This window comes from Mytilus californianus, unplaced genomic scaffold (assembly GCF_021869535.1).
Source record: "Mytilus californianus isolate M0D057914Y unplaced genomic scaffold, xbMytCali1.0.p SCAF_6, whole genome shotgun sequence".
NCBI classification, from domain to species: Eukaryota; Metazoa; Mollusca; class Bivalvia; order Mytilida; family Mytilidae; genus Mytilus; species Mytilus californianus.
The window spans coordinates 93842431-93866963 of record NW_026262712.1 but is presented as its reverse complement, the minus strand read 5'-3'; the positions used below and the strand labels follow the sequence as shown (position 1 = coordinate 93866963).

The 24533-nt window shown below is 32.7% G+C and overlaps 1 protein-coding gene across 1 annotated transcript in view; it reads right to left on the bottom strand.

The window, feature by feature from the left end:
- Nucleotides 1–503: 503 nt before the first annotated feature.
- Nucleotides 504–24533, bottom strand: part of LOC127706672 (lipase member H-like) — a 30422-nt gene continuing 6392 nt past the window's right edge. The window contains exons 2-4 of the mRNA XM_052211329.1: nucleotides 3252–3465; nucleotides 2073–2171; nucleotides 504–748 (exon numbers count right to left, since the gene is read on the bottom strand). Of these exons, the coding sequence (XP_052067289.1) occupies nucleotides 504–748; nucleotides 2073–2171; nucleotides 3252–3465 (558 nt within the window). The remainder of the gene's footprint in view (nucleotides 749–2072; nucleotides 2172–3251; nucleotides 3466–24533) is intronic.

Here is a 24533-nt window from a genome sequence, read left to right as displayed (position 1 = left end):
TGCTAAGTTTCAAGTTGATGTGACCACACATGCTAATCTATCTTTACCAAAAACTTTAACCTGATACGGAACTGACGAACGGATGGACGAACAGACGGACGGACTGGTACAGACCAAACAATTAATAACCCTCTACTAGCGTATGTTATTTAGAGTCCCTCTAGGGGAAGCATATCCGTCACATGATTATTTATTAAATTGTAGATCATCAATTATTCAAACAGCTTTGGCTTTTCAAAGTAAGGTTTTTTTTGCGTTTCTGATAAAAGTTAGTTCTACAAGCATTTCGAACCCGCCATATGTATCAAGTGGTATCTGATAACATAATTATCCCTAATAATTGATAAAATAGAGCAGAATAATGGGAATTAGCAAATTGAACCATCACTTTAAACGGGTTTCGCGTTTTTTTTGGTTTTTTTTATCTCAAGAAGAATAGATGTTTATCTCCACAGAAAATCTTAAGCAAGGATATGAAAGACAAATGGTATATACTTCTTTTTTTATTGTCCATTATCACAATAGGGATATTTCCGGCCTGTTCTCAGGTAGTACTTTCCATATGCATCGTATGCCAAGTTGTATCCCATCTCTTTGTGGCCACTTCCACCATTTTCACCATTTCCGTCCTTAAAATTTTTCCAATTTTGACATAGTTGGGAGGAAAACTTGCAGTCTGGATTTACAGATTCAATGAAGTAGTAAATTGCCTTCATGTGTGCACAACTGTATATAGGTTCTATTGCTACTATGGAAATTCAAAGTTGAAAGTAATACTTACTATACATTTATGTTGACCATACAAATTATGTTGCAAAAATAACATGAACATACCAAGAACTCCTCAAACACCATTTGCATGTTATGCAATGAAAATTTGTATTCAACCGAAGGTGATTGATCAATGGATTGATAACTGCATGTTAATTTAGAATGATTATATGTTAACGAGATATTGATATATCTTACTCTGTACAAAACTGACGTGCATGGTTCAGTTTTTTTTATGGTGCTAGTCCACAACTGCAATAGTCGGAAGAAATTCATATTACCCTATCATTTTAGACAAATTACTCTAAAACCGAAAATACCAGTCTCTGTTCTGACTCCTTAATGTCGCATACGCAGCGGTGAAGAAAAGATGCAAAATTTTAAGATTTACCAATTAAATAATCGAATCCACAACCAGTCCAATCTAGAGGCGATGTACAAAAATTAATTAATGCAATGAAAGCTATTTACAAAATGTTATAAAATATTAAAGATTTGAAAGAAAATAAAGTATAGATAAATTACAGTACGGTCATTTAAACATCCAGGTTGGATTTTGCCTCCATTTGGATAGAAATCTGCACGTCCCATTCTTTTTTGCAAACCAAGAACTACAAAAAAGTAATAAAATCAAACATTTTTAAAATGAAACATTAATAGGATTACAAATACTATACAAACAAATTTTTAAAAACACAACAGACCAAACCAATAAAAATAATTAAACAATTAAATGAAAATCTAACTAATTGATATGTACGACATATTTTCCTAGCTTCCTTAATTTTAAAATATCAAACCCGGAAAATAACAGTTGACGAGAACAACGTATCACAAGAACCTGTATGCTTTATGGGTTGATACTTAATTGAAGTACGAACAAAGACTAACCATATTACGTATTTCTTTCATTGAAATAAATCTTTAAAATTATTAGAATTTGATTTTGATGTTATCATGATTATCATTTACTTAAAATACCGATTCTAAAACTAGTTCCAATTCATTTGTTATATGATTAAGTATCAAACTATTCATAGCCACACATTCTTTTATCTTACCTTGACACATCTATCAGTGTTCGTGAAATTATCCTTCAAAGTTTTGAATATAAACACAAGATTTCGGTTCCTCTTTTTTTTAATCACCAAATACAAGTTTGAGAACATTAAAGTCAACGGTATAATCAATATCTTTGGCTTCACAATCAGTCTTTCAAGAAGAGGAAGTCCAAAGCAATATGAATACTGCGATCAGTAAATTAAAAATCAAATGCATTTAATCTTGACCATTATACTTACCTAAGTCTGTGTGTATGACGTCAACAAATGTGGCATCAGAAGAATCCAATCTCACTTTACCATTTGCAATATAAAATGCCGGACCCGCAGGGTCTAGACCTGTAAATATTATAAATATATCAACAGAGAACTTTACTATCTCGCTGTCCAGATATGTAAAAAAGTATAACAAATAACTGAACTCCAGGGCAAATTCAAAAAAGGGAAAGTCCATAAAAACTGAATAAAATCAAACGCTATCGATCAACAGGACAAGTGATAAACAACTGCCATATTCTTGATATTGTTACAGACATTTCTCGAAGAAAATGTTGGGTTCAAACTGGTTTTATAATTAGCTAAACCTCCCACTTGTATGACAGTAACGGAGAAAACATATACAAATGAACTGGGGAAAGACAAACTTTACAAGTTAATGTCAATTCAAATCATGGTTAAAATAGTGACTTACTAGAATAGATAAAATAGGGTTTTAGAACACAATTGTCAATTAAAGATCAAAAGTCGAGAAAGAGAATATTTACAAAAAGGAGAACAGTCAACAGTGAACAAAGACCTATATCAGTAGTTCATATAGGAAATTATTTTGGTCATATAGTTTGTCATGCAATGATACATCCCTTGCTTCCCTAATTTTGAACCTGCGCGTTCCTGGTGTAGATAGATTCAGAAAAGCGCCTCAGACGTACCAAATTTATAAAGTGTTCTCCTTATTTTGTACATTGTAAATAGCATGATAACATACTCATCCAAAAGTGATATTTTCATTATTTTATACCTGCAAAATATCTTTATCCATATCTTTAAAATAGTTCCAATAGCAGTAAAAGTTTCATATATTTAGATGAGGACGTGTGTGTGTTTCACGACGAATTAGGCGTCCTTTTACTACGGGCAACTAATACTGAATAAAAATGATATTTTTAATTGGAACTTAATTGCTAATTATGTGTTGTATTCAATTTAAACAAGTAGGAATGTTCCTGTGTATCCTTATTTTTGTATTGTTGTACATATTTTGGCGTATAAATCTAAAAAGTTTGCAACAAAACGAAGATATGTATTAAAGAAATATTCAATAATTCATACCAAAAAAGATAGAGATTTCAATTAACAAATATATCTTAAATAATACTTACCAGAAAGAATGAATTTGCAATATTTATAGATAAAAGTTACCTGTTATTCTACCCACGCCCTTTATTATTTCTCCAACATAACCAGCAACATGGGCACCTAGACTGTGTCCAACTAAATGTACATTGTTCAACGTCAAACCACTGGACATCTGTAATAGTTTAATCATGTTGGCAGTAACAGCACCCACAACACGAGTGTAGTAGTAATCGTTCTCTCCCTCTGTCCAAACCACAACTATCACATTTACATCAAACTGCCAAAAGAATACATACGAAAAAACAGTTTAATATAATGATGAATCTTTCTCCGGAAAAATCGTACTTTTAAACACCAAAAATTTTTAAAAATATCCTTAGATTTAAACTGAGATCTAGGTTCTATGGTCTACAACAATACGGTTCAATAAAGTGAATATGATTCGTGTAAAGTAAATCATTATAACCTGTATTGAAAGAATAAAACCTCATCAAATGATTATCAGGATTATCACTTCGTATTTGTATGGAACGCCAAAACTATCTTGTTATGCCCATTTTCATTATATGATGTGCATTTACCTTTATATGATGTACATTTTTCATTATATGATGTGCAAACACCTTTATATGATGTGCAAATATCCTTATATGATGTGCAAACATCCTTATATGATGTACAAATATACTTATATGATGTGAAAATATACTTATATGATGTGCATAAATCCTTTGATGAAATATACTTATATGATGTGCAAACATACTTAAATGATGTACAAATATCCTTATATGATGTGCAAATATACTTATATGATGTGCAAACGTACTTATATGATGTGCAAAGATCCTTATATGATGTGCAAATATACAAATATGATGTGCAAATATACTTATTATTAATATATGATGTGCAAATATCCTTATATGATGTGCATTTTCCCTTATATTATGTGCAAACATTTTAATAGGATGTGGCTGTGTCATTACATTATGTGCTTGTAACATTATATGATGTGGTTCGGTTTACTTCATTATATGATGTCAGAACGTCCTTATATGATGTGCTTTACCTGTATCTTGGCATTGCACAAGGTTGTGTTTTTCTCTGACTGTTTATGACGTCTTTACACTAAATCCATTGGATGTTGGATGTGAACTGATTGATATTTTAGTCTTAGATGCATGATTTTTTTTATTAGTTGCTATTGGCTTTGAACTAGCTACAGTCTCTCAGACCTGTACTTAGTGTCTTTTTGTTGTGGGGATGTATAAGTATCCGTTCACGTCCACTCTGTGTTTTTGTTAGATGTATTTCTATTTGTATCCATCTGTTGAGTTAAGCCTTTTTCAACTGATTTTTATAGTTTGTTCTTATGTTGTACTGTTACACCACTGTCCTAGGTTAGGGGGAAAAGGGGGAAGGGTTGGGTTGGCGCCTTCAAATGAGTTTAATCCCGCCACATTCTGTATATGCCTGTCACAAGTCAGGAGCCTGAAATTCAGTGGCTGTGTAACATATTTTTTTTTCGTTCATTATTTTGTTAGTTTTCTCGCTTGAATTGTTTTACCTTTGTCATTTTAGGGCCTGTTATAGCTTACTATGCGGTATGGGATTTGCTCATTGTTGAAGGTCGTACAGTGACCTATAGTTGTTAATTTCTGTGTCATTTGGTTTTTTTTTTTAGAGTTTTTTCATTGGCAATCATACCACATCTTATTTTTATATTTAATCGTTGTTATGGCCAATGAACATGATAACGACTAGAAGATAACTGTCTACGTCATAACTGATTCAAATCTGCTTCTCCGGAATTACTATAAACCCGGCTCAAATCTGTAGCTATCGTTTGGAAAATGGTTGAGATTTTAAAAGAGATAAACCTTGTCACGTTGGTGTCTCGTTTTAAATATGAAAATTTCTCATCTTAATAATAGTTGGAAAATTTTCAAAATATGAATTGCAAAGTTAGGTTTAATCGATGGGTCTACAATAATGAACAAACGGTTAAAGTTATTAAATCATGGGTCCTCGGCTGTGTATTGAGCACCTGGAGTTCAAATATTTGATCTACCAGAGGATATTCTTTATTTTTTTTAATGCCAGTTTACTGTTTCTGATCTAGTAGCTCCAGCCTCGTATCAGCTTCAGAAAGTGCAATTTATAGAAAAAAAAACGAGATTCTAATTTAAAAAAAAAAAACGTTTCAAACATTTTGGAGGAAGATTTTGATCCATTAAAACAAGAGCTAGTTAATGAATTTCCCTGCTGCGACGAAAATATGATAAAACAACTTTAATTGCAAAAGACACCAATTAAATCACAGTCATTTTAAAAAGTAATTCATAACAATAGCTATAAAATTATTTACTCATGCATAATTATACCGGTATGGATGGTTGACTGATTGATTAATTGGTTGATTAATTGCTGTTTAACGCCACTTTCAACAGTATCGTGCTATTTCGTGGCGGTCAGTTTTTTGGTGGAGGAAGCCGTAGTGCCCGGAGAGAACCACAGACCTTTCGTAGGAAAACTGACAATTCTATTCAATTAAGATTGGAGTCAAGCTTATCTGCCACTAAGTGTTGACAGGCTAGTAATACAGTAGTTCAACCAATTAGCCCACTCGCCCCCCCCCCCCTTTTCCCGATATGGATGAAAGGAGATATGGGATGAACTCGGTGCATTACATTTGCGCGCAGTTTTTTTTAATCGTTTTTATGTTTTTGTTTATATTTTGCAGCTTCAACTAGATGATGATGGATGGATGCTTAACGTCCAGCGGCAAATTAATATGCATATTCAGGACAAGAACATGCTAATGTATTATGAATATTTACCATGCTATGCACTAGGCCGACACGCCTAGCCGAATTTTTAACGGGCTAATTCACAAGGTAACAGTCTACAGGAAGACATTTCACTTTACCTGGACATATTATTCTGATTCCGCTTTGCTCTTACTCCATAATACTGCGTGCTTAGCTTGAAAGCAGCAAGTACCAATTTTAAAGCCTTTGGATATCACAGAAAACAGACCAAACAGTAAAAGTAATATTAATAATAGAACAAAGACAAATAAAAGAACAATATAACACGTTATTAAGATGATAGACAACGTCAGTACGCAGAATCTATACATCAAGACCATCATGTATTATTTGTGAAGTTGATACGGAATATTTATCAACAAGGTCTTGGTACCTTCCGATGAACTTTTTTAGAAAAAGGACTATACGTTCTTTGACATACCCCTGGTTGATCAACTTTCTGCTCCGACACTGGTGACGTTTTACAAAGTCTGAGTAGGAGCTGCAAGCTCTTGAATATCGAATAAGTTGGGAAATGTATTAATTTTTTATTGAAGTAGAAAAATATGTTTGTCCGGAGCACAAGGAAATACACATGCTCCCACCCACAAAAGATGAATATTCGGTGTCTAACCAATCTGATAAAGATACAGATCCTGTATACAAGCATTTTTTACAAGGATCTGACACCACTCCATGTTACTTTCTGTTCTGGTAATTATTACATCAGCCAATGAAATTTCAGCCTTCAAATTTTTGAAGGTGTGTATCAATCCAACAAAACCACGAAAAATAGCACGATACTGTTGAAAGTGGCGTTAAACAGCAATCAATCAACCAATTAATCAATCAATCAATGAGTCAATCATCCATAGTGGTATAATTATGCATGAGTAAATAATTTTATAGCTATTGTTATGAATTACTTTTTAAAATGGCTGTGATTTAATTGGTGTCTTTTGCAATAAAAGTTATTTTATCACATTTTCGCCGCAGCAGGTAAATTCTTCAACCAGCTTCTCTTTTAATGGATCAAAATCTTCCTCCGAAATGTTTGAAACGATGATTTTTGTTAAATTCCACTGTCTCATTTTTTCTATAAATTGCACTGATACGAGACTGGAGCTGCTAGATCAGAAACAGTAAACTGGCATTAAAAAAAATTAAAGAATATCCTCTGGTAGATCAAATATTTGAACCCCAGGTGCTCAATACACAGTCGAGGACCAATAATTTAATAACTTTAACCGTATGTTCATCATTGTAGACCCATCAATTAAACCTAAACTTTGCAATTCATATTTTGACAATTTTCCAACAATTATATAAGATGTGATTTTTTCATCTTTAAAACGAGGTACCAACGTGCCAAGGTTAATCTCTTTTGAAATCTCAACCATTTGCGCGCAAATGTAATGCACCGAGTTCATTCCATATCTCCTTTTATCCATACCGGGAAAGGGGAGGGGGCGGCTCGGTTGCCGAGTGGTCTAATTGGTTGAACGGAAAACAGATTTAAGTCGGGTTTACAGTAATTCTTGAGAAGCAGACTGGAATCAGTTATGACGAAGACAGTAATCTTTCTAATCGTAATCATGTTCATTGACCATAACAACGATGAAAGCACATCATATAAGGACGTTTTTACATAACATTATGAAGCAAACCGAACCACATCCTATAGTGTTACAACCACATAATATAATGACACAACCACATCATATAAAGATGTTTGCACATAATATAAGGGAAAACGCACATCATATAAGTATATTTGCACATCATATAAGTATATTTGCACATCATATAAGGATATTTGCACATCATATAAGTATGTTTGTACATCATATACGTATATTTGCACATAATATAAGGATTTATGCAGAACATATAATTATAATTGTACATCAGGTTAGGTATATTTGCACATCATATAAGTACATTTGCACATCATATAAGTATATTTGCACATCATATAAGGATATTTGCATATCATATTAGTATATTTGCACATCATATAAGGATATTTGCACATCATATAACCAATTTTATTTGCTAATTAAGAAGCGGAATAAAATAATTTAAGACAGCAGGGAAGATTAATTATGTAGTTTTATAGCTTCAACTGATATAAGGAATGAGAAATTTATACTGTAAATTTTACGATGTCTCTGTAGTGGCCAGTGGGTCAGATTTGTTTAACTTTACTATTTGATTAATTGTCTCAATTATATAACACCTTTTCACGTGTAGAAAACCATGTGAGTGGATTCCATACTTCTAATTGGTCATTGATCTTGCGGGGTCAGCTCAAGTTTACGTGCCATGTGTGCACTTCCTTTTATCATTAGCTTTCGTCTTGATAACTTGTGATTCTAAAACATTGCGTGAATTTTAAATCAATTAGTGTGTAATTTGAACTTATCTGTGTAAAATTCAAATTTTTTCTGGAAGATCCAGCCTGGATTGATTTGTTTCAGCAATTTGAGGTAAAGGCGAACCATATTTTTGTGTATTTTTAGTTGCTATATTGACTATAGTTTTTTGCTTACATTATTGACAAACGTGCAGTTGTATTTGGCCATTCTTTCATTCGTAGGTTAAATGAATTTGTTTTATGCAATAAACATAATGGTTGGTCAAATTTGTCTCTTTACGAAAGAGATATTATAGTAAAACTATTTGGTTTTGGTGGCGGCACTGTATGTCAAGGTCCAAAATGTATGTTTCAACCATGCTTATTAAAAATTATAGCTGATGATAAACCCGATGTTGTATTTTTGCAAGTTGTGGGTAATGATATTAAGCATGACAGTGTTGACCCAAAGCGATTAGCTCGAGATATAACTTTATTTGCAGAGTTCATCATTGATGGTTATGATGTAAAACATATTATTATCGGTCAACTTTTTCACCGTTTTACAGCGAATCGGCCATATAATTACAACGAACTTGTTAATGAAGTAAATACACATTTGAAATTGATCATAAAGAATATAGACAAATTATCGTTTTGGCATCATAGAGGCATGTGGTCTGATTCTGAATCACTGATAGCACATGACGGTGTGCATTTAAATGCAAAAGGCACTTTAAAGTTTGCGAATAGTATCATATCCGCCTTAGGCATCTGTATGAGACGAGGTTTATTTTAATGTATGCATATGTTACTAATTTCTTTGTATTTACGGTATGAACATATGGTTTTTCTTAATATGTCGCAACCCAACACTTATTTTATTTCATTTATTGATTATCATTTTCTAATATTTTGTTTTTCAAACCAATTTTCCTTGCTTGCTTGGGTAACGTGACCGTTATTTTAATTGGTGCAGAGGTCGTGGTTGCTTTTACTTATGACCTCTGTGTATTTGTTTTTGCAAATAAACCAATTTTCCTTACTAGCTTGGGTAAGGTGGATGATATTTTAACTGGTGCGGAGGGTGTGGTTGCTTATGGTTATGACCTCTGTGTATTTGCTTCGTCAAATATGTGTTAATGTATTTTATTTTAATGTTTTATGCTCCGTCATGAAACTCATGCTACTTCAGTTAATATTATCACGGTGATATTGGTTTGGAACATAATATTTTTTGCATTGTAACCTATAGGTTATAATTGCCATGTTTTTTATTTTATACATATAGCTTTTTTAAATATTTGATAATTTTTAATTCACGTTGTCATTTTATTTTCCGTTAAACAACCAACAATCAATCAATCAATCAACCAATCAATTTATTTTGTTTGCTAGAACGTTGATACATTTAGTTTTGGGTTGCGATTGAATTTAAATCTCATTGTCATTTTCCATACCAAAATTAAAGCATTATCAGACTCAATTTTAATTTCTTTTTTTGTATACATTCAGCGGTTTGTTGCAATTTCTTTTTCTTTTTCTTTTCTCTAATACGTAATTATGCCTAGAGCAAAACAATCAAAGAGGAATGAAGCTTCGGATAAATCCTCCAATTCGGTAGTTGTTCCAGATAGAGTAGACATGCCTGCAAAGAGAAAGCGGACACAAAAAAGTTCAGCAGCAGCAGCAGCAAATAAAACCGGAAGTAACATTTCCATCGAAGATTCAGTACAATCTCCCACAAGTTCGTCTGAAAAAATGCCTACGGCAGATGAAGAAATTGCTTTGGCTTTGCTAAATCGTATGAGGTCCAACGAACCAACATCTCAACAACAGCCGTCATTAGCTGATTTAGTAACACCATCAGGACAGCAAACACAAGCAAGTGCCTCTACAATGAGCAACCCAACCTTAAGTATTCAACCAATGCCTTGTTCGTCATCAACCGTCATGAACACTGTTATACAACCAGTTCATACCAGCATGTTTCCAGACAACACTCCGATTCTTGTACCATTGAACTATATTGTAAATTCACAGAGGGAAGGTACTACTATAACATTTAGCTCTGTAAATTTAATTAAGAATTCATTGCCTTTGGCATATCATGTAAATAAAACATTGAGAAATACTATTTTCAATAATGAATATGTAGATTTTGCTGCCTTATTGCCACAAACTCAATCCACTGAAGAAATACATGTAATTGCCACTGGTGTCAAACTAATGACCACCTCTTATTCAAACATAAAAGCAATTTCAAACATGCACCAGTGGAATAACGCATTTGATATATTTTTATCCATTTATCTGACTAAGTATCCAAACTTGATGTTAGATCTGATCAAATATGGTAATAATATGAGAAAACTTGGTTATGAGAGTGGCTTTCAGGCAGTAAAACTTTATGATGATGAATTTAGAAAGCTAACAGTAGTTCATAGGTTAGATTGGGTCATTTTGCACGATGAGTTATACCGTTTGGCTACGGCTATAAAGCATTCAGGCAATTTTCAGCAACATTCTCAGTCATCTGGTTCAAAAATTAGCAGGTGGCCCTTTCTCGGTAAAACCCAACAGAAACATGGTAAATACCTAAACGGTTTCTGTTGGAGATACTGCAAAAGTGGTATTTGTACAACCAAAACGTGCAAATTTAAACACCAATGTGTGCACTGTGGACAAAAACATGCTTCAGACATCTGTAATAAACGACCAACAGGTATTAAACCTTCCAACTCCAGTTAAACTGGATATGCTTAGTTCATACTTTCAGTTTTATGATCCGGAACTGAGAGAATTTTTGACTAATGGATTTTCAGAAGGCTTTAAGTTGGGTGCTACTGGTGAAAACATTTCATTTCTGACTTGTAAAAATTACCAGATGCGTTGGATAAACCTGAAATTATGACGGAAAAAATAGAAAAGGAATTAAGAAAGGGCGGTATAGAGGTCCTTTTAATTCGCCCCCCTTTCCTAATTTTATTTGTTCCCCATTGGGTCTTGTACCGAAAAAAGAAGCAGGCCAATATCGTGTTATACATGATTTGTCATTTCCTAAAGAAAATTCTGTCAATTCGTCAATCCCTTCTGAATATACTTCGGTATGTTATGGAAATATCGAAAATGTCATTCATTTAGTTCAAAGTCAAGGTCATAAAGCCCTGATGGCACGTGCGGACGTTGAAAATGCATTTCGTTTATTGCCCATAAATCCAGAAGATTACCATTTTTTAGGCTTTACATGGAATGGTAAATACTACTATGATACGTGTCTCCCCATGGGCCTTTCTTCATCGTGTCAGCTATTTGAAAAATTTTCAACTGCCCTTCATTGGATATTAACCAGTTCATTCGGTATTTCTAACGTTTCCCATCTTCTAGATGATTTTGTCTTTGTTGGTAAAGCAAGTAGTAAAGCTTGTGATTATGCACTGCATTCCTTTTTGAAACTATGTAAAACGATTGGAGTGCCAATCAAACATGAAAAAAAAAGATTTCCTACTACGGTTTTAACCATTTCTGGCATCGAAATTGATTCTAATGAAATGATAGCCAGGTTGCCTTCAGATAAAATCGAGAAGATATGTGATATGCTAGTTTCCGTCAAACGACGGCGAAGTGTAACTCTAAGAGATTTGCAATCTTTGATTGGCTTATTAAATTTTGCATGCAGTGTTATCATACCGGGTCGAGCTTTTTTGCGAAGATTAATTGATCTCTCTTTAGGTCACACTTGTCCTCATTTCCGTATCACCTTAAATGCAGAAGCAAGAGCAGATCTGAGTGCTTGGTTCGAGTTTATAGAACATTTTAATGGAAAATTATGCTTTCTATTTGACAACTGGGTGTCCTCTGATACTTTAAGACTTTACTCCGATGCCGCAGGAGTGCATGGAGGTTTTGCAGCTGTGTTTGGTAATGACTGGTTCACAGGTAGTTGGCCTCCTGAAATTGAACCTGAACATATAACAGTGAAGGAACTTTTTCCTATTGTGCTAGCTGTCGAAATATGGGGCAAATTTTTAGAAAAATGTAAGGTTTTGTTTTTCACTGACAATTCTGCAGTAGTAGAAATTATCGAATAAACTTCTGAAGATCAGTGTGATTATGAGACTTGTAAGACGTTTAGTCCTAGCATCTTTAAAGCATAATATATACTTTCGAGCTAAGCATATCCCAGGAAATCATAATGTCGTTCGTGATCTCCTCTCTCGATTTTCTTTTCAGAAAGTGCCCCATGGTTGTCTCCAAAACAGACAATAGTTCCAGTGCAATTTTTAACTGTGTAGTTGCTAAGTTGTTCACAGCATCTTTATCAGATGCTATAAACAAATCCTACTCTAGAATGATAAATTTTTATTTTTAATTATTTCGAGACGTATTATGCTGAATACAGACCATTTCCATCTTCCCACATATTCCTATCTCATTTTATTGCTAATTTGTTTTTACGAAATTATAGTCCATCAACTATCGCCACCCATATATCAGCTTTGAATTATGTGCACAAATCAAATAATTGGCCTGATCCAACAGACATGTTTGTTATTCATAAAATTTTGAAAGGTGTACAGAATTTGAAAGGCAAGAATGACCCTAGACTACCTATTATTAAGGACATTTTTATCAAATTAATCGAATCTTTGCCGTGTGTAATTGTTAATGTAGACAACCAATTAGCCCTTAAGGCTATGTTTTTGCTTGCTTTTTATGCCTTTTTACGGGTAGGTGAGATATCGACCAAAAGCGGCTCCGATACAAAGCAGGTGCTTCAAGTTGGCGACATATCATTTGATCATGAGAATAGTACGTTGAAAGGTATGGCTTTAACCATGACATATTATAAACACAGTGATCTGCATCCAAAAACCATTTATATCCCGATTTGTGCAGAAAATATTGCGTGTCCAGTCTCACATGTCCATCAATATCTGTCACAATTTGGCCATTCAAGTGGACCTTTGTTCCAATTTAAGTCTGGAGCTCCAGTTACTCGGTCTTATTTCACCACCTCTTTAAAATCAGCTCTCTCGTTCATCGGTTTAGATACTCGGTACTTTAAAGCACACAGTTTCAGGATAGGGGCTGCGACTTCTGCAGCTAGGGGAATTCCCCACTCCGTGATTCAAGGGATGGGGAGATGGAAATCGAGTGCTTTTATGAAATATATAAGGATGCAAAATTTTTAAGTTATTTATTGTACAGTTTTGGGTCATCATTGCCTGCCAAAACATTTATGACACAACTATTATTTACTATCTGTAATTTAATTTTTTTAAAAAGAACCATTGTCTGTTTTATTCGGTTTCTGATTGAACATTGTCATAAGAAATGCTAATTACAATTTTTATTATTACAGTTGTGTATAATATTATTTGTTTTGTGTTTTGTTTTGAGAACATGTTATGGATGTCAGCATTGCCTGGTCTGTAACTACAATTTGTATTTTTTTTTATAAATGTTTTGATTTTTATAACTTGATAGATATAAGAAGACGTGGTATGAGTGCCAATGAGACAACTCTCCATCCAAGTCAAAATCTATAAAAGTAAACCATTATAGGTCACAGTACGGTCTTCAACACGGAGCCTTGGCTCACACCGAACAGTAAGCTATAAAGGGCCCCCAAAATTACTAGTGTAAAACCATTCAAACGGGAAAACCAACGGTCTAATCTATATAAAAAACGAGAAACGAGAAACACTTATGAACCACATCAACAAACGACAACTACTGAACATCAGATTCCTGACTTAGGCCAGGTGCAAACAAATGCAGCGGGTTTAAACGTTTTAATGGTACCAAACCTTTACCCTTTTTCTGAAACAATAGTGTAACATCACAACATAGAAAGACACACTATAAAATATCAACTGAAATAGCTTAACTCAATCAAATGACATATTAACACCATTGAACATACACTGAACAAATAAATTTGACCTATGATACAATGTAAATACAAAACAAAATTGATGTATATAAATTGTATTCACGTCGCCCGAGTCCTCGGGTGGGGGATCCACTCTTAATTTAAGAGTGTATTTGTGGCAGATTGTTCTCCTCACCTTTGCTATTCTTTGTCATTTATTCAATTGATATTATTTTAGTTGATGTAATTTCGTATTAATTAAGGATTATAATTGCATATTAATTATGAACTTTTATGTCAAATGTTTTATTTGCATATTTTAATTTTTTGCATTTTATGATTTTGAATAAATGACCTTTTTTCGTCAATCTTGTTTTTATACATATAGCAAAATAAGCTCAGACTCCGGCTGTTATATATATTAATATGTTTATGGTATCTGTCTGTCTGTCTTAAAACCAATTTTATTTGCTAATTAAGAAGCGGAATAAAATAATTTAAGACAGCAGGGAAGATTAATTATGTAGTTTTATAGCTTCAACTGATATAAGGAATGAGAAATTTATACTGTAAATTTTACGATGTCTCTGTATCGGGACAGTGGGTCAGATTTGTTAAACTTTACTATTTGATTAAGTGTCTAAATTATATAACACCTTTTCACGTGTAGAAAACCATGTGAGTGGATTCCATACTTCTAATTGGTCAATGACCTTGCGGGGTCAGCACAAGTTTACGTGCCATGTGTGCACTTCCTTTTATCATTAGATTTCGTCTTGATAACTTGTGATTCTAAAACATTGCGTGAAATTTAAATTTCCCACCGCAAACCTCCCTTTATTTTAGCTTTACAAGTAGTTTTGTAAATATGTTTTTTAGTTGGGCAGAATTTTCTCCCCACCTTTGCTATTCTTTGTCATTTATTCAATTGATATGATTTTAGTTGATGTAATTTCGTATTAATTATGTATTATAATTGCATATTAATTATGAACTTTTATGTCAAATGTTTGATTTGCAAATTGTAATTTTTTGCATTTTATGATTTTGAATAAATGACCTTTTTTCGTCATATTTGCACATCATATAAGGATATTTGCACATCATATAAGTATGTTTGCACATCATTTACGTATATTTGCACATAACATAAGGATTTATGCACAACATATAAGTATAATTGTACATCATATAAGTATATTTGCACATCATATAAGTACATTTGCACATCATATAAGTATATTTGCACATCATATAAGGATATTTGCACATCATATAAGTATGTTTGCACATCATATACGTATATTTGCACATAATATAAGAATTTATGCACAACATATAAGTATAATTGCACATCATAGAAGTATATTTGAACATCATATAAGGATATTTTTACATCATATAATGACAAGAGCACACCTTATAAAGGTAAATTGCACATCATATATGGAAAATGGGTAAAACAAGACAGTTTTGGCGTTCCATATATTTGCCAGATGTGCATTTTATCTATATGAGACTCTAAAGTTGCACTTGAACAAAATAGAAAGTTCAAATCAAATACAAAGTTGAAGAGCATTAAACAACAAAAATTCCGAAAAGTTGTGCCAAATACGGCTAAGGCAATCTACTAGTATTTTATAAATAGAACATTCACAGAAAATAAAAATATTTTAAAATGACATTTCATGTCAACAGTCAACCAAAAAGTTCTGGGCTGATAAAACATAAAATTATGCATTCCAGAAAACGTCGAAATATTCATCTGAATGGAATGTCGATATGGCACTATCTGCATAAACACCAGACTCTTTTGTAATATTTCTACAACTTTTAAAAGGATCAAATGTTTTACCGATTCCCCTTTTCCAATACACCATAGTATCAATGAATAAAAAGGAGGAAGCAAGATAACTACACAAAGTTTATCTCGTCTACTTACATATTGTATGAGAGCGCTTTTCATTAGCTTTATCCAATTATTTTCTATATTTCCGTTGAAACTATGAATGATAAAAACCGTCTTGTGTGCACCATTGAAGTTTGTCGACATCACAGACGTTTCAGAGCCATTTGGATCTAACACTTGATCGCTTGTTGGGTTGATACGAGTATATAGATGGAAAGTGATTCCATTTAGTTCCGGGGAGCGTGGGAGGATGCTAAAAGTGTTCCAGAAAGGCCAGGCATTACTGAAGCATCCAATATTGTCGTAGCATACTTTTGAAGCTATAAAAATGTATTACACTACTATCCTATAACTACTTTATTTGAAGTACTAACATTTTATTGATTTTAACTAAATAATTTCCAAGTAAAAACTGTTTTTGTATACGTGTTGTAAAAATCCCATGATATATCCCATGCATATTACAAAACATAAAATATAATCTAAATTGTCGTCCATAACCTATAAAAACATTTTATCATTTTTATAATGAAGATAAAAAAAAAACTATCATGATTATTTCAAAGAAATAAACATTTTCTTCACAACTCAGGAATTATGTGCGTAATTTTTATTTCAGTTCTCTTAAACTATTTGGCGAAATATAATTATATTTTCTGAAACAATGTTGTAAATGTTATGTTATATAGGTTGCACTTCCGTAAATATAGACAATGCAATTTCCTATAGGAACTCCCTTTACGGCTAAGACTGTGCCACTTTTACTATGAGGCTTCGTAAAAAATTATATCTTAGAATGGAATGTTTATATGCACTACAATGTTTTTTTAAAGGTAAAAAAATAGGGCTGTGTGGCATATTTTCAACATGTATATGCCCTTGTGTCTTCCTCAGAATTCAATTTGGCCGCTATCTATGTGTATTTATACTGGTAACATTCCCAAGTTATGTCTCTATGAGATGAGGTGTCGTAATTTCTGCTTCTTGCTATGTTTTTGTATAGTTTTAAAGCCAGCAAATACGAATAAACTCACAAAACTTGTGACTAAACTAAGGGATAAATAAATACGGCCGTCAAATCTGTTGTCTGTTCTCTCTCATCATTGGTAGCGTGAATAAATAATCAATAGTAGAAAACGATACTTTTATTAAACTTCTAGAACAGCCGATATATTTCCATACATGTACAATATTCGAGCAACAATTATATAATTTACATACGGGGCGGAGCTACTAAAATAACATTCTTTCTCTTGTATTTTTGTACGGACCAAACGGGATTATCTTAATAAATTCTACAATGACAACGTAAATAAATGCAAGGCATACAGCTATCTGCGCTGCTTCTTACCTCTAAACTACGACCCTTACTTGTAATATAAACTGCGAGGCATACAGCTAAATGCGCTGCTTCTCACCTCTAGGAACCCCCGGGCTGAGCCTTGCTGCAAGCCATATGTAAACACAGCAAAGACTGACGAACGTGACGTTGCACAGGTATTTATTTGAAATTCCCGGAAGTAAATATTCTAAGCAGGAAGAAAAACATAACGTCAAACGCTGACATAAAATATACAAGTCCTCGACTCAAAATGCTTATAATAATACACTTTTGTTACTAAAACAATCAAGACATATTATTTCTTCCAGTTGAGAACTTACAAATGAACACTTTTGGGTTCACGATTACAATATTTACCCAACGGTAACGTTCTGAATAATACATGACAAATTTGCGCCATATATGACGTTATCGATACATCTAATAACATAAAGTAAAACGTACGTTAATTACTCATTCAATATACTAGAAATACTAGAAATAACTTCTGACAACTCATCTAAACTCTCTTAATACAATAATAACAATATTTCTTTACTTGGAAATAACCAATACACACATTTAAAACATGAGGCATAGAGATCATATACGGGAACCAGTACGTAAACAAAATAAAATATTTAGGAATATCATATATCTCTCGAAAAGAGGCGTAGTTTTTGAAACAGCTGTATTTACAAAGTGCAACTTTTAGACTCATTGTCATTGTAAAACAATGGTCGGATTTAAATATAGACAATTTTACTGTGGTATATACAAATTAATCTTAAAATGTAATTATTATTTCATGATATTAAATTTATAGAGAAAATAGAAAAATAACCGTAATGATTTCGTTCATATATTCATTGTTGACTTACCGTAAGACATGAACAGAAGTGATGCGGCAAACAGACTGACACACCACATAATGGAAAGTTGTGCCTACAAAAGGAACAGTTAGAGTTATATGAAGCAAGTTTTTGGTAATTATACTGTTCAGGAAATAATTGTACCAATGAATGCATACATTTATTACACTAAGTCGTCCGCATTATTACGAATCCAAACAGTATGATCGTAAAACAAAATTCATTATGTAGTTGTTGATCGAAAACAAACTTCCATGTTTTGGTGCCGAAATTTATCGAGCAAAACCTTTGGATAAATAATAGACACAGAATCATGGACCACTTGAAAAAATAAGTGAGATAATAGGGCAAAATACATTAGTTTTTGTATGTTTTCCATGCGTTCCAATTTGTTAACTAAACGTTGTCAAACCAGTTGTTAAATAATTAGATTTCTTAAAATTGTTCTTTCAGAATTTGTTGATATTATCTTTTTTCCACGTGTAATTTATTTTATTTTATCGCAGGTTTGCCCTTGCACTTGCGCTGTGTGATTGCCAAATGTCTAACAAAAGTTGTCATGGTTAAGGTCACGGCGTACGGAAAAGCTGTCGGTGAATTAGAGTACGAGAAGACAATAGTACAATGGCAGTACATGGCTGGAGATGTTGATAAAATAAATAATTTTCTTTTATAGAAAAGTCTGTGTACAAGTTTTTTTTTTATATTAAAACTTAGCCATTTATGTATATGAAACATAATCAACTTTTTGGATAAATTTAAGGTACCAGATTACTTTAATTTTAACTACAATTCATATAGAACAGATAGATAAATGCATTTGTTAACTTATCAATGAGTAGTTCATAATCGTCCAATGACCTGCTCACATAAACTTAGAACTGTACAGATGCAAAACTGACGAGGGGATCAGAATTCCTCTTCTCATTTTTAACAAAGTCTCGAGAAGATGTCGTCAATTGCTTATTATGTTTCTCATTTTTTTTTAAATTTTGAGTCCTATTAGAATCCCAGCATTTGATAACATTCTTGCAATGCGTTTTTGTGAAATTTTCATTCAAAAAATGATTTTCGGATATTATCGTCTAAGAATAATACAGTATAAATGTCGAATTCCGTAAACAATTGTTTTCATACATAATTTCCATTTTAATATTCATTGGAATATGAAAATTATACTTTGAAAATTAAATGCGTCCAAAGCGCTTTTCAGATTTTACCTTCATCGATCAGGAATGCTCAAACCCATACATTTGAAAGCCAAAGATGTATAAATACTTAACCACAAGAGGAACTATATGACCTAAAAGAGCTGAAATGTAAAAACAATAGCCAAATCCAATTCAGATTAACTTTGTCACAGGTAGTTGGAACCTTTGTTTTTTTCTTTTTAATAATTTTCTTAATTTTTCAAGGGAGAAATTAATAAAGGCATGTTAAAAATTATGTGAGTACCAAAGCACCGACTACTGGTCTGATGGAAACTATGCTCTCTTGCCATATACTGACTACGGAAGGAGGAAATGACGCATAACTGCGTCTACACTGTCCCATTAAAAAAAACGACAGAAAGCATGTAATAAACAGAATGAAACTTCTGAACACATAAACTACCTTTTGGTCCAAATAACCATTAAAACGATTTAATGTAAAAGCAGTTCATTACAACGTGGAAACTCTCTATGGCAAACAATTAAAACATGATTTTAATTATATAATAAATGTTGAATTTCCTTGTTCAAGTTATTGATCATCATCCTGTTATTTTCTGCACTGTGAAGGTGCTTACTGTGTTCATTAGTTTTATGACACATGGTCTAGATAGGCAACATTGTGGGGTGGTGTTCACGTAAGACGGGTTTATTCCCACCACAGTTCGTGCCTGTGCCTATTCAAGGCATCGGTAACATGTGTTGTTCCTTATTGTTTGTCTTTTTTGTGTGTTTGGTTACTTTCTTTGGAGTGGGTTGTTTGGAATTGGTGTGGTTTGTTGTAATGTGTGGTATTTCTGGGGATTCATGTATGCATTATAATTAAAGGTAGGACAAAATCAGTTTTCATTTTATATTTTCGACTAAGCATTTTTCCCATAAAAGCAAAATCTTTCAGTTTTACTGAGGATAACTTAATAAAAAAAAGAGGAATATTGCATCGTACAATACAATTTGTTTTTGTTTTTAAATAATATCCAAAATTCTTATAATGCTTGAAACCAATTAAGAAATTTTGTATTTCTGTTAAGAACATTATTTTAATAACCAATCGTACAAAAAGTTACTGCAAAAGGTTTTACATGGTACCATGTATCATTAAGGAACCGTTAATTGCTTAACAATTGATCATTTATATTCTTTTTGGTATATTTCAAAAATGTAAAAATTTATAAGATTCTTACCTTTTCATGTACCGTGATTGAACACACCAATAATTGTCATATATATACTGCATATCGTAACAGCATCATTGACTCGTCGAAAATGTTCTTCGATACATTCAGATATAATCAGTGCAAAAGCATCGTATTTTCGTGACAGAAAAAAATCGAAATCTTATTATCATCATTATTTCTATTTCTTACAACTAATACGTCAAGATTCATTAACAAAATTTCATTTAGTTTTTGTATGCAAATCAAATCGATTATTACAGTCGAAGAACTTATATGTGCATTGAATGTCACTTAAAACTTTTTCATATTTTAATCGAATTCAGGTTCTTAGAAATTAAAGTAGGAATCAGGTTAAAGTTTAAATATTATACACAAAACAACTCCTTTATTGTCATAATATATTAACCTTTCCATTTCCTTTGAGTCCAACATGCACAACTAGTTCTAATGTGTCATTATGTTCCATTTGTAATTCGAATTACACTTATTGTCGTGTATGATCGACAAGCTCATATGGCGCACCAAATGTATAGGTCTGGTATTTTAGGCAAGTTTTGATATTCTACAAGTATCGACTCTTACTGCTGAATGTCACTATTCAATAGTATTCACTTTTATGTTTTTGGTGGGATTCATGAAGCGCACGATAAAGTTTTTTTGTTTCGTGTTTTGCGTACTGTTAGTCTTTTGTCTTTGTTTTGAGTCTTGGTATTGTCTAATTATTTGACTTGCAGTTTTTATTGCTTCTGCATCATAAACTTTTCACAACCAATGCGGTTAGGTTACTTTTATCATTCAAAATCTGAAAGATCATGTAAATTAAGTATTTACAATAGACAATGTCGTGTATGTATACATCCTAAATAGAATAACAATTCCAGCTGCTGTAGTTTTAACAACACCTTTTCATTGATCCCTTTTAGTGCCAACATTTTTAACTTTCTTATCAAAAATATTTCCCTTGTAACTCTCTCCTCCATAGACCAAGCTATGTTGTGATAAATGTTGGTAATAATCAGTCGATTGAGATTTGCCTAAATGCGGTTAGGGATTTCAAATGTAAACTTTGTGAAAGGTCTGGCTTACAGTCAAAGTCACTATGATGGCCGTTCATACGTTTGTGAAATGTTAAAACCATACTGTTTTCCACATTAACAATGTATTAGATACAAAGTTCTAGTAGTCTTGGAAGTAACATCGCAAAATATGGTGTATTTCGTACCAGTGGAATGACTGTTGAAAGTCTGGATACGCAGGTTTTGCTTGCAGTCGGACATCTTTTGCTCCAACAAAGCTTGCAAGAGCCTGCTGACGATGAGCCTAGATTAGTAGATATACCAACCCTTCAATGGTAGTCTTTAAGAATTGTTTGCCTAATGACAGCTAGTACGGGTGGAGCAGAGAAGATCTTGGATAATTTAGAATGTTTCTCGATTTCTTTCCAATTTTCGCGGATAAAATGTGACAATTTGTGAAATTTAGGATGGTAAGTGGACACATACTCGACTCTTTTGTTGACCTATTTCTCTTTATACGATAAAAGTTTGTCCCGGCTGATGTTATTAGCACGAGAAAAAACCTCTAGCAATGTCTTTTCTTTTATAGACCGGTGTTTTATGTGACCTAGAGGTTCTTGTAATGCATTTGCAACAGTATCATTCGTAAAAAAGATCCGCTTAATTCTGATAGCCTGGTTTTAGGAAATGTTTTAGGTGTAATGTTGTGAATGAAAACTCAGTGGAGAAAATTAGTAAATTGGCTTGCAATATAGATCTATTATTATGATCACTTGTGTAGCGTTGGCATGATGAATGAACAAGTTTTTGCTCATTCTTATCCCACTTTAATCAAATGTCGTCAATGAATCGGAACAAACAGAGAGGTTGATAAAGAGAAGGATTGAAAATTTGATGTTCTAACTTGCCAATAAAACAATGTCGGCATACGGTGGGGCCATCCCTGTTTCCATTTCTTTCTGAAAGATCGTTCACTATTATCTGGGTGTTCTATATATACGCATACTTAAAGAATCAAATATGAGCAATAATATTAGATCGGACGTCACGTATGAATACAAGGATCCGACCAAGACATCATCAAGGGAAAACTTGTGTCCAGATACAATATATTATTTCGTATTTTTCAAATTTTAATTATCAGCTAAGACTTTAAAATCTATAGTGTTCATCTCTGCAAGCTCCTGTGTACGGTTCCCCTATTTTGGATTTTATTTTCCCCGAGTAGAATTGTATAATTTCTAATATAAACGAAAATCTGTAAACGATTAAAAAGAAGGAAAAGATACAAAGGTGGCAATTAAACCGTAAGTTTGATAAAAACAGTTATTCTGATCACAATTTATAAAACCAGGTTTTGAACTTTGGTGGGCAGTTGTCTCATTGGCAATCATCATACCTCATCTCCTTATTTTTATATTAATCTACCATTTTCTACATAAGGAAATGCATGTACCAAGTCAGGAATATGACAGTTGTTTTCCATTTATTTTATGTGTTTGAGCTTTTGATTTTGTCGTTTAATAAAGGACTTTCCGTTTTGAATTTTCCTTGGAGTTCGGTATTTTTGTTATTTTACTTTTTTCGTTATTCGTTTTTTTTTCAAATTCTGATCAACCGCTAGCAGCCAGTTCGGTATTTAATTTTTTTCTAAGTTTAACAAAAGAATTTGTTTCAAACATTTATTACATACTTAAAACAGGTAAAGTGAACACAATGTGACATGACGCAAATAATCATTTTCACCCTACTGCAGTTTATTGGTCTTCGTGATTATGAACCCATACATATTTTTAAAAATCTACTAGTATAGTTTATCAATCATTATTATTAACTTGCTATTTTCATTTTTTTTTTTTGGGCGTTGCTGAAGAAAGTCAATTCAGCAAACGCTTAGAACGCATCACATTTATAAAATGTTTTTATTTTCATTTTCAAACACTGCTGAAAGATTGCTAGTAACCCGAGGGTACATGTGTTATCAGCTTAGTAGACAGTGTTTTTGACTGATATTATATATAACATTTTTTTTTAGATTTACCGTTGAAAACATTATAAATTATCAAAAAACTAAGGTTCCAACTATATCAGGCAATGGCTGCACATATAGCTATAAAACTTTGTGAATATGTATTTTATGTTATAATGAACATATTTAAACTATAAGTAAAAATCACGAATTTTCCGTTTAATGATCTGAAGAAAATTGGTATCAAATCAAACATTTTGCCTGAATATTACGCGATGTTTATATTTCAACGGGTATAATTATTCTTATAAGGTCCCTTTTGGTAATAATTTCCTCACTTATGCAAGTAGTTGTATATGGTTGGTATTCATTTTGTTTTGCCTGAACGTTTCTGATGAAGGTAAATTCAAAAGAGCGTTTCGGACGTATTAAATTTAAAAGTGTGATTTTCATTTTCATTGGCATGGAGATAGGAATGACACAGATAGAGATTCTTTTGAATAGAATTTCTAGCATATTTTATTTTTTTTATATGTATAGAGGACACTCGAATGTTAATCAAGATATGTTTAAAATATGCAAATGAATATCAGTACATCACTATCACATACTTGAACACTTTACACTAGATCTTTACGATCTACATAGTCGACAATATTAACCAGGAGTTATGTAGGGCATAGATAAACTTCATATAATGAAGGAGTTTTTTTTGTCAACTTTTCATATTCGGGTTGTCTCTGGAGGACCAAAGTTACCATTTTAATAATGTACAAAAACATCATTAAGGTAAAAAGTTGCAAGATTTGGTCATTCTAGAGA